The 12,646-nt window shown below is 42.9% G+C and overlaps 1 protein-coding gene across 1 annotated transcript; it reads left to right on the forward strand.

Moving 5' to 3' along the window:
* The first annotated feature begins 42 nt into the window (after positions 1-42).
* On the forward strand, positions 43-11,982 carry hps5 (HPS5 biogenesis of lysosomal organelles complex 2 subunit 2). Its single transcript, XM_035642366.2, has 23 exons — positions 43-326; positions 1,853-1,982; positions 2,634-2,744; positions 2,866-2,930; positions 3,070-3,262; positions 4,024-4,154; positions 4,484-4,702; positions 4,784-4,855; positions 5,081-5,169; positions 5,318-5,496; positions 5,922-6,080; positions 6,266-6,425; positions 7,442-7,559; positions 7,928-8,074; positions 8,244-8,312; positions 8,412-8,986; positions 9,659-9,779; positions 9,870-10,019; positions 10,103-10,222; positions 10,533-10,646; positions 10,739-10,845; positions 11,071-11,362; positions 11,526-11,982. Exons 1-23 carry the CDS (start codon positions 265-267, stop codon positions 11,584-11,586), a joined length of 3,444 nt encoding a protein of 1,147 aa, XP_035498259.2. The 5' UTR covers positions 43-264; the 3' UTR covers positions 11,587-11,982.
* Positions 11,983-12,646: the final 664 nt, after the last annotated feature.

Consider the following 12,646-nt stretch of genomic DNA (forward strand, 5'->3'; position numbering starts at 1 on the left):
GCATCCAGCGCGGCCGCTGGTGAGAGCGGCGTGCTGCCTTCAGGGGGTGTCCGCGATCACAGCTGCAGCGGGACAGGAGCCGCGACAGGTCGGCTGACTGCCGGGTCACATGGGCGTGACACCGACCGCAGCCGTCCTCCGCCGACACTCGCAACACGACCGGGGACGTGAGACGAGTTGGTCGCGGATTCGTCGCTGAGACGGTTTCACTTCGACCACCGGGTGAGTTCACGGCGAGGGACCCGCGGACATGTCGACGCTAGCATGACGGCTAACATACGTTCACGGTCGCGACACTCGGGGCGAGGCGGCGACCTGACCCGCGGGTGAGTATTCATCACGGCACCGACTGGCGGTCGGACGTGCCGGTAGCGGAGCAGCGGAGGGCTCCGCTCCGTCGTGCCCGGCGGTTCTCTCGGACACGTTAGCGTCGGTGTCAGCAGACCGGTCTCGTGACGCCTCGGCCCCGCGTGGTTCTGGTTCCACCAGCAGCAGCGACGCGGTGCGTGGAGGTCGATCGGCCGCGTTTTGTGCAAAACATCACCCTGTTCTCAGCAGGACGTGAGACTGATCTGCAGTTCCTCAAACACGAGCAGTGAATACTTTCGTTTTTCACGCAGTGGTTAACTGAAGCTGATTGTGTGTCGGTTCGTCGACCAGACGAAAGAAGACATTTGAGGTTGTTGGTCAGGGAGAAGGACACCACACTGGAGCCCTACACACAGGGACCGATATTGGGGATTAAAACATTTTGATGCTGATTATGGGCAAAAAAAAAATTGGCAATGATTACTAAAATGTGGTTATCAAACCATTATGCCAAATAAATGCAATTGAGTTTAACCATAAACGTTATTATTAATACTAATAAATGAAAAACATGCAAATAATATCAGATATAAATGAATGAATGCACAATGTCTCTTCTGTGTTGTTTATTACGTCAAATAAAAGTCTTATCAGCATATATATCACAAACCTGAAGACTGTCACGTGTGTGAAAGACAGACTTGTTTTATCCGTCAACTGATAGATTGGTCGGGCTCTAAAAAAAATGGCTTGGTTAATCACTAATTAAAATAATTTTTAGTTGCAGCATTAAAAACTGGAGATGAAATAATCTATCTACTTTTGAGATGTAATTCTTGTGCATTCTTGTTCCATTAGAGTGATAACACACAGAAGGTCAGAGGTCAGAGGTGACTGTTTCTTCTCACCCTCGTCCGAGGTTCTTGTGTCAACTACATTATCGCTGAGAAGCATTAATGTCCCAACAATTTGTTTTAAAATGCTTTTTTCTAGCTTCCAGCTTTCACATCGAAAACAACTACACACCAGGTTGCTTTAATTTTGCTTCTGCTTCATCTTTCATATAAAACTATAAAGTAAATTGAAGTCAAACTACTTCACCTCTGGTCCTGCCTAAAACTGTGGCAATAATTAACTGAGAGCCCCAGGAACAGGAAACTTTGTCTACACTTACGATGATTACTTCATTTTTATTTGTAAATCTCCCTAAAACTGAATCTTGTGAATGTATGTGTGAAGTAAAAAAAATCATTTAGTGACAAATGGTTGATAATGTTGATAATAAATATAGCCACCATTTAAATGTTGCTGAATTTGAGGTTTGTTTAACACTCAACACTTTCACATGAATTAAAGTCTGACGAGGGGGCGGGGCTTTCATCAGGCTGTAAACTGTGTAAGTGGAGTCATGACTGGTCAGTTTACTGAAGTCATATGATGCCACATGGCTGAGAGCTGTGGTATGCATGGTCGTCACTCTGGAAGTCACTCACATTTTTTTGTTTTAATTCGATTCCTTACTGACCACATCGTTCTCTCTCAGCTGTGGAGGATCACCAGTGACGATGTCTCCGATACCAGTTGTACCCGAGAACCACAGTCACGTCCTGGCCGAGTTTGACTGTCTCGATCCTCTTCTGTCTGCGCTACGTTTAGACTCTGGCAGGCTCAAGGTAGGGTTCACCGTCAAGTAGAACGTCATCAATAGATCATTTAAAGTTGCTTCTTCTTATAGTGTCGCAGTGCAGAGTGAGAAATTACTGAATTGACCTTTCTGAAAACAAAAAAATTGAACATGTACCTTGCAAAACATAAGATGCTTTCAGAAAGGCACTGAAGTCCAGACATTTTCCTGAACTTTCCCCGGAGGGGCTGTATGTGAGAAAGCAGTTGTCCGCAAATGTTGCGCCGCATGTTTTCTGCAACTTTCTTCTCCTAGTCCCTGAGTAAAATTTCTGGAAAATGTCCAAATGAGCACCAAGTGAGAGTACAGCAGGAAAATCTCCACAAATTGTCCTGCTGTTGTGAACTGAATCTGATTCTGACAATCTCCCGGGCATTCTTCATTTGGGAACGGCAAACTCTAGGAATTGTCCGGAAAATTGGGTCCGGACAATTTCCAGAATCCAAAAACATCTCTTGATTAAAATCCAACAGCTACAGTGAGTTGTAAAGGCAGAGATATGCTGAGTCAATGAGATTGTCCCAGTCTGAGAAGTGGGCAGACTAAAAACAGGGGTAAAAAGTGTTATCATAAAATAAAGTATGTTTTTCTTACAACGCATTTGCATGAAGTCACTAACTGTGATCCTGTTGTGTTACAGTGTACTTGTTTGGCAGTTTCAAGGAAGTGGCTGGCATTAGGAACATCAGCAGGGGGGTTGCACCTGATTCAGAAGGAGGGTTGGAAACAAAGGATCATCCTCACTCACAAGGTAATGTGACCCGAGTAACTTTTCTGCAGATACAGAACTAACAGTTGCTCTGCTCTCAGCTGATACAGTGGCACTTTGTAAGGAATGCAGCGTTTTCATGTAAGAATTTTCTCTTTTTCAGGAGGGATCCATCACTCAGGTGGCGTGTTGCCCACATGATGAAGATTTCATTGCGGTTGCAACCAGGTTAGAGAGAAAAACAAACGTTTCACACTCATCTAATGTTACCTCCTTCTTCTTCTTCGCTCATGTGACACACATCTCTGTGTCAGTTGTGGTGCCTGTATTTGTTCTCAGTGTTTGCTGTGTTTTGTCCCCGGTCCAGTAAGGGTCTAGTGGTGGTGTGGGAGCTTCAGCTGGAGCGGCGAGGTCGACCAGAGAGAGTCAGCATGTCCTGGGAGCACAGAGGTCAGGCCATCACCGCACTCTGCTGGGACACAAGCACACTCAGAGTTTTCGTCGGTGACTCGGGAGGCAAGGTGTCATTTCTACGTGCAGGATCCTCCAAGCTAGGCAAGGTACTGTCTGCTGATTAACAGAAAAACTAATGCAAATCAATTAATGTGACTTTTGAAGGAATTTAGGGACTTTGTAATTGATCCACTTCTGCTTTGGTTTGGCTCCAGAACTTAAGCAGCCCTCAATTTAAGCCGGGTGATAGAGGTTAATTTGCTCTCTGCCTCTTCTCACTTACAGTCAGCAATCAAAGAGACCTCCAAGCTGCTGAATAAGGATCTAAAAATAAAGAAAAAATGAAAACTTGGCACGTTCAAGTAAAGTCGTGACTAACTAAAATGCTCTTAGAGAAAGAGAGGGGGAAAGATTGTCAACCAAAAATAGATAAGATGGCTGACGGGCTATAAGAAAATTTGGACCCTTCAATATCTACATAGTAGATTTTGTCATTTAGTTCTGAACGGACTGGTTGCCCACTCTGTAAACGTGCTTGTAACTTTCGAGAAAGTGGTCTCTAGACTTTTTGTTTAAAGCATCATACCAGTTGTACAATGCTTTAAATAAAAATAGGTGGTATAATTTGAAGCCGTTTTCATGGCGTCTCCTGGTAACAACAGTCAAGTGTGGCTGAGACACAAATACCGAAAGGATTTTTTTCTTTTTTAGATACTTTCATTACACAAGAAATATACCTGCAATCAGTGGCTGACATGGAAATGGACCCGTGTCACTCCTGCTTGCCGAGCCCCAGTCCTCTATATTCAAAACTTAAATATTTCATTATTCAAAGCCAAGTGTGATTGTTTTCTCTCTTTGCGTCCAGGGGTCAGCATTCGTCATCTTCCCCGTTCAGACCGTCACAAATGTCGACTCCAGAGTGGTTCAGCTTGGGTACCAAGATGGCCGCCTGCTCGTGTCTTCTCTCAGCCGCTGTTACCTCTGCGACACAGAGAGGTGAGTAACAATATGACTGGATCTGTACGGTGACTAAACAGTCACCATAAATCCATATGTCTTTGGTTGTCATAGTAGTTTATCTGCTGTTATATTAAGGATTCTTGACTAGTTTTTGAAACACTGATCTTGTCATTTAATATTTAACGATTCAATAGTAACTGCTAAGGATGTGGTCATGTGCTGTTCCTTTTTTTAATCATTGAAATACATGACCCTGAATAGGATAAGCTGATACCAAAGACAGATGAAAGAAACATCTTTATGTTATTAGCGGTGATCTATTGGTGTCCCAGCAGTTGTGTATTTCTGTCTTTACCTGCTTTCAGGGAGAAGTTCTGGCGTGTTGGGAATAAGGAGCGCGATGGGGAGTACGGAGCTTGTTTTTTCCCTCAGAATAGGGGATTATTAGTCGGTCAGCCCCCCCTGCTGTACTGTGCCCGGCCAGGGTCTCGGATATGGGAGGCCAGTTTTTATGGCGAGGTTCTGAGCACCCATCAGTTCAAACAGCTACTGGGTTGTCCTCCTCTGCCTCTCATCACTTTCAGGTAGTGATTGTTCCTGCTTTTCTGTCGTCTTCTGTAAAATTGCAAACTTCTAATTTGCCCTCTCCTCCTTGTCACACCCAGAAATGAGCCGCATTACAACCCAGTACAGAAGAGCCCCCAGTCAATTGCCTTTCCTAAACTGCTTTATTTGGGGTAAAGTGACTTATTTTATACACACACACACACACACACACACACACACACACACACACACACACACATATATATATATATATTTTATCATCTTGTAAATCCTGCTTAATCATACTGTATGTAGACAATATTATTTAAAACAAGGCTCATATATGTAAATTATATCAGACAATAACATTTAAAATATGACTGCAGATGAGTTTGTCACTTCATCTGTTTGTTTAGAGACCAAAACTTGCTGACCTGGACAGATTCCGCCATTTATATCTTCACACCTCAGAATGGACAACTGCTTCTGTGGACTGAAGTCAAAGGTGTGTTCGCTGCTTTGTCTGTAACGGTTGAAACTCTCAAAACATGAATTAATGCTTTTCTCCAAAATGTAATTCTTTGTGCTGCACAGTTTAGCCCATGTAACTGGTGATGAGTCATTTTTAGAATGATTGTTTTTTGGTTCTGTAGACCTGGTTGAGATCGGAGTCTACCGCAACGAGCTCTTCTGTCTCCACGGCAGCGGACGTCTGTCCCACCTCTCCCTGTTGTCTGCGGAGCGCTGTGTTGAGCGTCTGCTGCGCAGAGAGTCCTGGCCTCTCGCTGCTGCCGTCTGCTGTATGTTTCAGCACACAATCACCACCAGCAGGGTAAGATGGCTGCTGCTGCCCTTACAGCTGGCCTGGTCTCTGTGTACAGTGTAACTTAGATTCCAGTCTTATCTTGGCTAAGCTGTTCATTTGAATTCTTGACTTTCTGCATGACGAAGGATACAGCACAGATCATAGCGGTTCACCTGAGGTGCCTCACCTTCAGTAGCCAACATTTGACCACTGCTATAGACTAACAAACACTATTATACTTTAAAAATATAGGTAACAACATAAGTAGTTTCAATTAAAAGTATCAAAGTGGATTGTAAACCAAATATGAAAAGACAAAGTTTACACATCACAGGATACATTTTGATCTCAGAGTCATCTTAACCACATTTTTTATAACCAGAGTAAAGGTTTTTTGTGTCAACTTCATGTGTTGGTGGATTCATGAATTAAAGTCTCAACTCTAAATTCAGGCCAGGAAGTCCATTCCTATCGACCGCCTTGAACATCTCAGGTCCCAGCTCAGCTCCACCACACACCTGGAGCTGAGTTCCCAGCTGGAGGACGTCATCACAAAGCTGGAGCCTCCTGACTCCGCCTCCAGCAGCCGGAGAAGCAGCATCTCCTCACATGTGAGTTTGAACTTTAAACTGTTTGTGGATTATGTCTCATATAAAGCAGAAGTGCTGCTGTAAACGGGAATATCTACTCAATATATATTTATTCATATAAGTGTATTTTTACTGAAGCAACTTCTGCTAATCTAAATGCACGCGGAACAATGAGTGTACTGATATGAGATATAATTGTTTTGCAGGAGAGCTTCAACGTTCTTGACTGTGGAATATATCGCGTGATCAGCCGCAGAGGAAGCCAGTCAGACGAGGAGACAAGCTCGCTCGTCAATCAGTCCATGTCGGAGGAGGAGAGGCTCAAAGAGTTCAGCTTTGTTCAGGAGGAAGATCAGGTGGATCAAGGTAAGAAAGAGCCGGATGTTGACAGAAATAAAAAAGATGCTGCCGATGACCATGGACATGACTGCTTTCTGAAAACATACAAAATAGTTCAAAATGTAAAATGTTAATTTGAAGATCAATGCTGCCCCTTTAGGACTGTCTAATTTTACTGTTATGAGTAAACTGGTAGTTTGAATGCGTTTAATATAATAAATTCTGATTCTGCTACGAACTAAAGAATAATTAGTAGTAATAATATATAATTATTACCAGATGGAATCATGTAGAACAGAAAAATGATCATTTATCCTAATTTGTATACTGATGAATTATATTTCCATTTATACATATGTTTATGTATTTATTCTTATTTACCTTTTCTAAACACACTGACACAAATGAAAAATGAAGAAACACTGGAGGATTTCCCAGGATGAACATTTTTACACACCAGTCGATTTTTCTTTTCGTTTGTCTGACTCATTCTCGCTCTCTTTGTGCTCTCTGTCTCTATCTCTCTACAAATGTATCTGCATTATATGATTTTTTTTGTCAGAAACAAAGTTATTTTCAGCTTAATAGCTGCCATTTTTTTAAAATAGCTGAACATTAAAAAGACAAAACATGGCATTTTGGAGCATTGGCAGATACTGAAAAATGTATCAATGTGAACATGTGACTGAAAATAATTTTACTCTTTGACTTATCACTTTGATAATGATTTGAACAATACCTGAAACCATATAATCAATAACCTGGATTTGCTGTAAGAGCTGAATCACTGTTGACTGAATATATTCTCCTCTTTGCCCTGATGGATAATACCAAGTTTCTTGTCTGTTTCATTCTCTCACACATTCATTTTGGTTTTGTAATTTTTCATGCATTGTTCAGCATTTGATTTACGTCCATTCTTCAGTGGTGTCTGGCAACTTTGCACCATCTACTTGCATTTCCAACGCTCCCTGTCATCGTTCCCCTCCAGTGCTCCATCCATCTGTGTTTTTCCTCTGGCTCTTGCGTCCATCTTTATCCAGATCCACAGAGCGCTGAGCGTCTGGAGGCTGAGCGATCTGAGCAAGGCCTGCCGTTCCACCTCCCCCTCTCATTTCGGCCCAAACCCCCTCGCATTGCACTGCAGGCCGTCAAAGACAGGTGAACATCTGGAGAAATAAAGGACAGACACGCTAACAGCTTTAAACAGAAGAATGTCATAGGGCCATGCAGCTGCAGAATGTAGTTTTGAGTTTTTTAACTATTTGAACAGTCATGTAATTATTTGTAGTTTCCGTTGTTTTTTGTCTCAAGAGGATTGAAACACCTACGAGAACCTATTATTGAAAATCAGCTTTTAGAAAGCTTACTTCCCCTTTCCACTGAAGACCCACATTTTTTTAAATTCACATTGCTCATCTGTTAAAGCACATGTGGCATGTTTCATTTCTCTGTATCACACTCACACGAAAAGGTCCATGTTTCGCAGCTCTGTTTGAATTTATTTGATGGCACTTTCGTTTCCACAGTGTTTCAAGTTTTGTTAAGAAGACGACAGAGAAGATCAACACCCTCCAGATGAACTCTGACCTCTGGCAGCGACCGGAGTTCAGAGAGGCAGGACAGCCTGAAGCATTGGTCGCCACCGCTTCATACTCAGAAGAAATGGAAAATGAGTAAGTACAGAGAGCCGATGTTTGTGTTATCGTTCTAGTTTTGAGACACTAATTTCTGTTTTTCTTTGACCTAAGGCCACATCTTTTAGCTAATATACTTCAGCGTTGTTCCGAATAGGCCATCAAAGTAAAATCAAAGAAAATAAGCAAGTTATATTTGTCGTCACAGAGTTTACGATGACATGCCTAACACAGAGGCCGACATGCGGGAACTTCGATTAGCAACAGAGCGAACTATGTGAGTACTGCCCAGCAGTGTGTTTTAATCCTCACTGCAGGATGTCACCACCAATCTTTCTTAGAAACTGAACCTGTACAAATCTTTTTCAAATATCAGCTCCCAGATCCAAGATCCTTTGGTGCTACTAGATCCGGTCTGCCTGGAAGAATCTCTGCTCGAGTGGCTGCCGGTGCTGGAGCGAATACTCGGACCTGCGGAGCTGGGGTCGGTGGCTGTCTGTGATTCAAATATGGGTGGGCCACGAGAGGATCGATGGGAGAGGGATTATTTCACCTCCTGCTCAGAGCAGCCAGAGGAGTCGTCTTGCTCTTCAGGAGAAACACCAGAGCGTGTCGCAGAGGAGGAGTCTCCTGAGCTCAGAGAACAGGAAGAAGAGTGCGACTCCACCGAGACGGTGTCTGGAGTATCCAACGGGAGCCTTTCGGAGCCTGTGCGAGTGGTGTCACCCAAACCGGTACCGTCAGATCTCCTGGCTGATCTCACCCAGCTGGCCACGTTATACACGGAGCTGAGCTGCTTCAGAAGTCAGGAGAACGATCGAGCGTTGGGCTGTACAACTTTCCTGCGCCGTTACTTCTTTCTGCTGGATCAAGAGCGCGTGAGAAGAATGTGTCTGTTATGTTACCAGGAGCAGGCGGAGGTGCAGAGCTCCTTCACGGAGGCCATGTTAGGTCAGAGGCTTCTCCTTACCCTGCATTCAGCTCACCCCTCAATTTCAGCTTTCACATTTCACAAATATGGGGTGTGGGGGGAGTATACAGATAAAAATATTCGGGTATACTTAATAAAGTGCTAGTTTAAAAAAAAGTTATGACTACTTGTAATACTATTGATTAGAAGTAATATAAAAGCTGCCGGATGTAATCAAGTTGAGCAGGAGGATAATTGCCCAGAAATAAGTAGTGACAAAAAGTATAAAGTATAAGTAACAAACTGAAAACAAGCGAAAAAAAAAGCTGTGTTTGGCCCAATTGGAAATGAAAATGTATTTGAGATGGTTTTTGTTGCTTAAAATCTAAACACTTCAAATAAAACACTGGAACATGCCAAATATGGGACCAAATAAATAGGATTTTGAATGTGAATTGATACAGATATTGCTGTGACTATACCCATCAGTCGTGCTTGTTGGTGGCTATACAAAAACATAATTATAATATCCAAGGATTTCTACATGCAGATCTGCTTGAACTAGAGAACGATTTAAATGCTCTTCGGTTATTTTTCAACACAATGTCACATAATCATGAAACTGAAAGATGGGTTTAGCTAACTTCATCGTGAATAAATCCGAGGCCCAAGGGTTGTGGTTTGTAGTTGACTCTTCGTGTCTTCCTCCACAGTTCTCACTCGGTCCTGTAAGGTGGTGGAGGTCATTCACAGAGGTGATCTGCTGAGGTCACTGCGCAGTCTGAGAGAGCTGCAGCCCTGGAGCGCACCTCTTCTCCTCGCTCACTTACACAGGTCAGCACCTGCATTTCTCTTATCTACACATGATATGATATTTAAGTTGTGATGGACATTATGAAGTCAGTTCACTCTCTTACTATCCAGGCTGTATGAGAAGCACGGGGAGGCGGCTGTACGCTCATTCTCCCAGTTCTATCCTACAATTACGCCCGCTGACGTAATGACCATGGCTCAGCAGAGCCACTTCCTTGCCTACCTGGATAATCTGGTTCAATCTCGAACTGAGGAGCACAGGTAGATCGTCGGTTCATCTTTTTGTCAAAGGGGAAAAACAAAGTCATTGAACTTTGTCACTGAATCTTTCAAACTTTCTGTAGGTTGTCCTTCTTGCAGTCCCTTCTTGAACCAGAATCACTGAGACAGGATTGGCTGGAGCTTGCACTTACCCATGATGCTCCTCAACACGGCGACACGCTAACTACTGATGGACAGCCCAGGTGTGGTTCTGTTAATGTGTTCAAATAAAAAATAACATGTCCATTCATTTAAGTATCTTTGCAACTGATGAATGCAAGTTTCCAAAGCATATAAATAATATATTTTTTCTGTAACTCATTTTACTCAAAGACCTGGTAAGTTGACTATATAAATCTAAAGCCAGATATGGTGATAAAATACTTGTGTACACTAAGCTTCGTGGTTCCATTTCCCTGCTGGATTCTATATGTGTCACAACAGGGTAAGATGCTGAAGTGAGGGTAAAGGATGAGTGTCTATACTTCTGAGACCATGTGACCTGTCTTGCAGGTGGCACTCGCATCGTTTCAGTTGGGGGTACGGACGCCTCCTGTCTCTGCTGATTCGTCTTCCTGCAGACCTGTCGTCCAAGCAGAAGATGGCAGAGAAATGCCGCGGTCACGGGTACACAGAATTTCTTAGTGTTTGAAGAACAAATGGTCTGATGTTTATCTCAGTGTTTGTTATTGAGTTTTGTATAATGTGTCCATGCACAGGTACTGGACGGGCTACCTCCACCTCTGCTGGGAGCTGCAGCGTCGCACAGAGGCGTTCTCCACCATCTGTCAGCTGGATGACATCAGCCTGCTGGAGGAACCGGGGGGTAAATCAGTTTTATATTATTTTCACTCTTTCAGCCTTAAGGAGAATCTCTAATCGACTGGGAGCCGAGAAATGTGATCACTATTACACTGTGCATACAGTTTTAACATCATAATGAGTTTTTCAGCCAAAGCTAAAGTTGTCTATGACTCTGTCCTTTGAGTGAATGTTATGGCAACCACCCAGTACAAGCACTAATCTCTGCTGGCTCCCTGATCTTTTCCAGGCGTTGAGCCCCAGACGTTGGATGAGTGGAAGCTATTGATCCGGTTGTCTCAGCAGCGCAGCAGTGTGGTGGACTCAGAGCAGGTCACCGGCGTGAACGGGAGCGGTTTGTCCAACGGCTCGACAGACTGTGGAGGAAAGATCAGCCTGGAGAACCTGACCCTGATGCTGGCTCGGAAAGCCGGACCTGACCGAGCTCTGATCGTCCTGGAGGAATGTGGGTCGCAACTGGTCCTTTCCCCTCACTCCAAACTGGTCTGTGAGCTGCTGAGAGTCACCGAGAAGAGGCAGAGGTGGGTCGGGGCGAATGGACAAAGAGTTTATACATTTTTGGAGTCTGTAATGGCAGCTCAGATATTATATTTGTCATGAAAAGAGACTCCAAGACAACTGTACTTCATAAGCCAACTTTACCTCGCAGACTGAACAGTTCTGTTTCTGGTGATTTCGTTTCAGGGCAATGATCCAGGCGATGCTGGAGCGCTGCGATCGGTTCCTTTGGTCTCAGCATGCCTGACTCCAGATCAGCGGTGTGTGGACGGCAGCTTCTCGAAGCCAAACAATAGAACTAACACTGTATGTAAGTCTCCCCACTAACGGCTGTTGAAGCTGTGGCTCAATGTATGCACTGTGATATTTGTCAAAGCGTTGTCACTCAAATGACAGTACTCTTTGTGAAATACAGTATTAACCTTTTAACTATTACTTCATTCCATGTACATGGCAGTTTTATCAGTATTCAGGTGAATGTACAGGGTTTCATCACATCACCGTTTCTCTAAGGATTCGGGTTGCGCATGTACAGGGAGTCAATTAATTCATGTCCTGCTATGACAATAAATATGAACTGTAAATAAGGAAATGTTCTAACCAGGTAATATAATGTGAATAAAAGTATCCATATGAAACAACATATAATTTTCATGTTTTTTATTGTAAAACTGTCCATATGAACCATCAAATTAAAAGTTCACATGAGCGTGACTGTAATCATCTCTGCGGAGCTGCTTCTCTACTGTACATGAACCAGTGTGAAGAATTCATATCATGATCATAGTGAAAAAAATGATCACGGTTATCAGTATGATGGCGGAAAATGTTCTAAAATGACTGATATACAAACTTAAGTAATTTCACCATGTTTTATAGTAGAATAATAACTATCATTCAGAAAAATAATAACACAACACCAAATAGGCAACATTAAGGCTTTAGTTTGCCAAATTAAATGTTTTTGCAATTAATACTTCCCTTAGTGCCGGTTTAAATGATCATGATCTAAAATAAGTATATCAAATGTGCATATGACACAACACAACCATTATGAACAAGGCATGTGATGTGAGAAGAATACAACGATATATTAACAAATCCATCGTCTGATGTTGATGACATGAAATGATTAGACATTGAATATGAGTTCAACGATTTACTGAACTTCAGACAAATAATGTCACAGTTACGCTGGAAAATCCAACAGAAGAAGAAAATAAGTAGTAATCATGGTAATTAAAACCCTTTGGAATTTAACCATGGTTCTTACTGTGATACTGGTAATAGTTTCATCCCTTATGCAT

The sequence above is a fragment of the Scophthalmus maximus genome, chromosome 7, assembly GCF_022379125.1.
Source record: "Scophthalmus maximus strain ysfricsl-2021 chromosome 7, ASM2237912v1, whole genome shotgun sequence".
In the NCBI taxonomy this organism is placed as follows: Eukaryota; Metazoa; Chordata; class Actinopteri; order Pleuronectiformes; family Scophthalmidae; genus Scophthalmus; species Scophthalmus maximus.

What these genes read in the sequence shown, in the direction of transcription:
- hps5 (XM_035642366.2), top strand. Translation starts at nt 265, where the DNA reads ATGACGGCTAACATACGTTCACGGTCGCGACACTCGGGGCGAGGCGGC. An exon ending in TAGACTCTGGCAGGCTCAAG is followed by an intron (nt 1,983 to 2,633) that starts GTAGGGTTCACC and finishes GTTGTGTTACAG; the next exon opens with TGTACTTGTTTGGCAGTTTC. An exon ending in TCAGAAGAAATGGAAAATGA is followed by an intron (nt 8,075 to 8,243) that starts GTAAGTACAGAG and finishes TTGTCGTCACAG; the next exon opens with AGTTTACGATGACATGCCTA.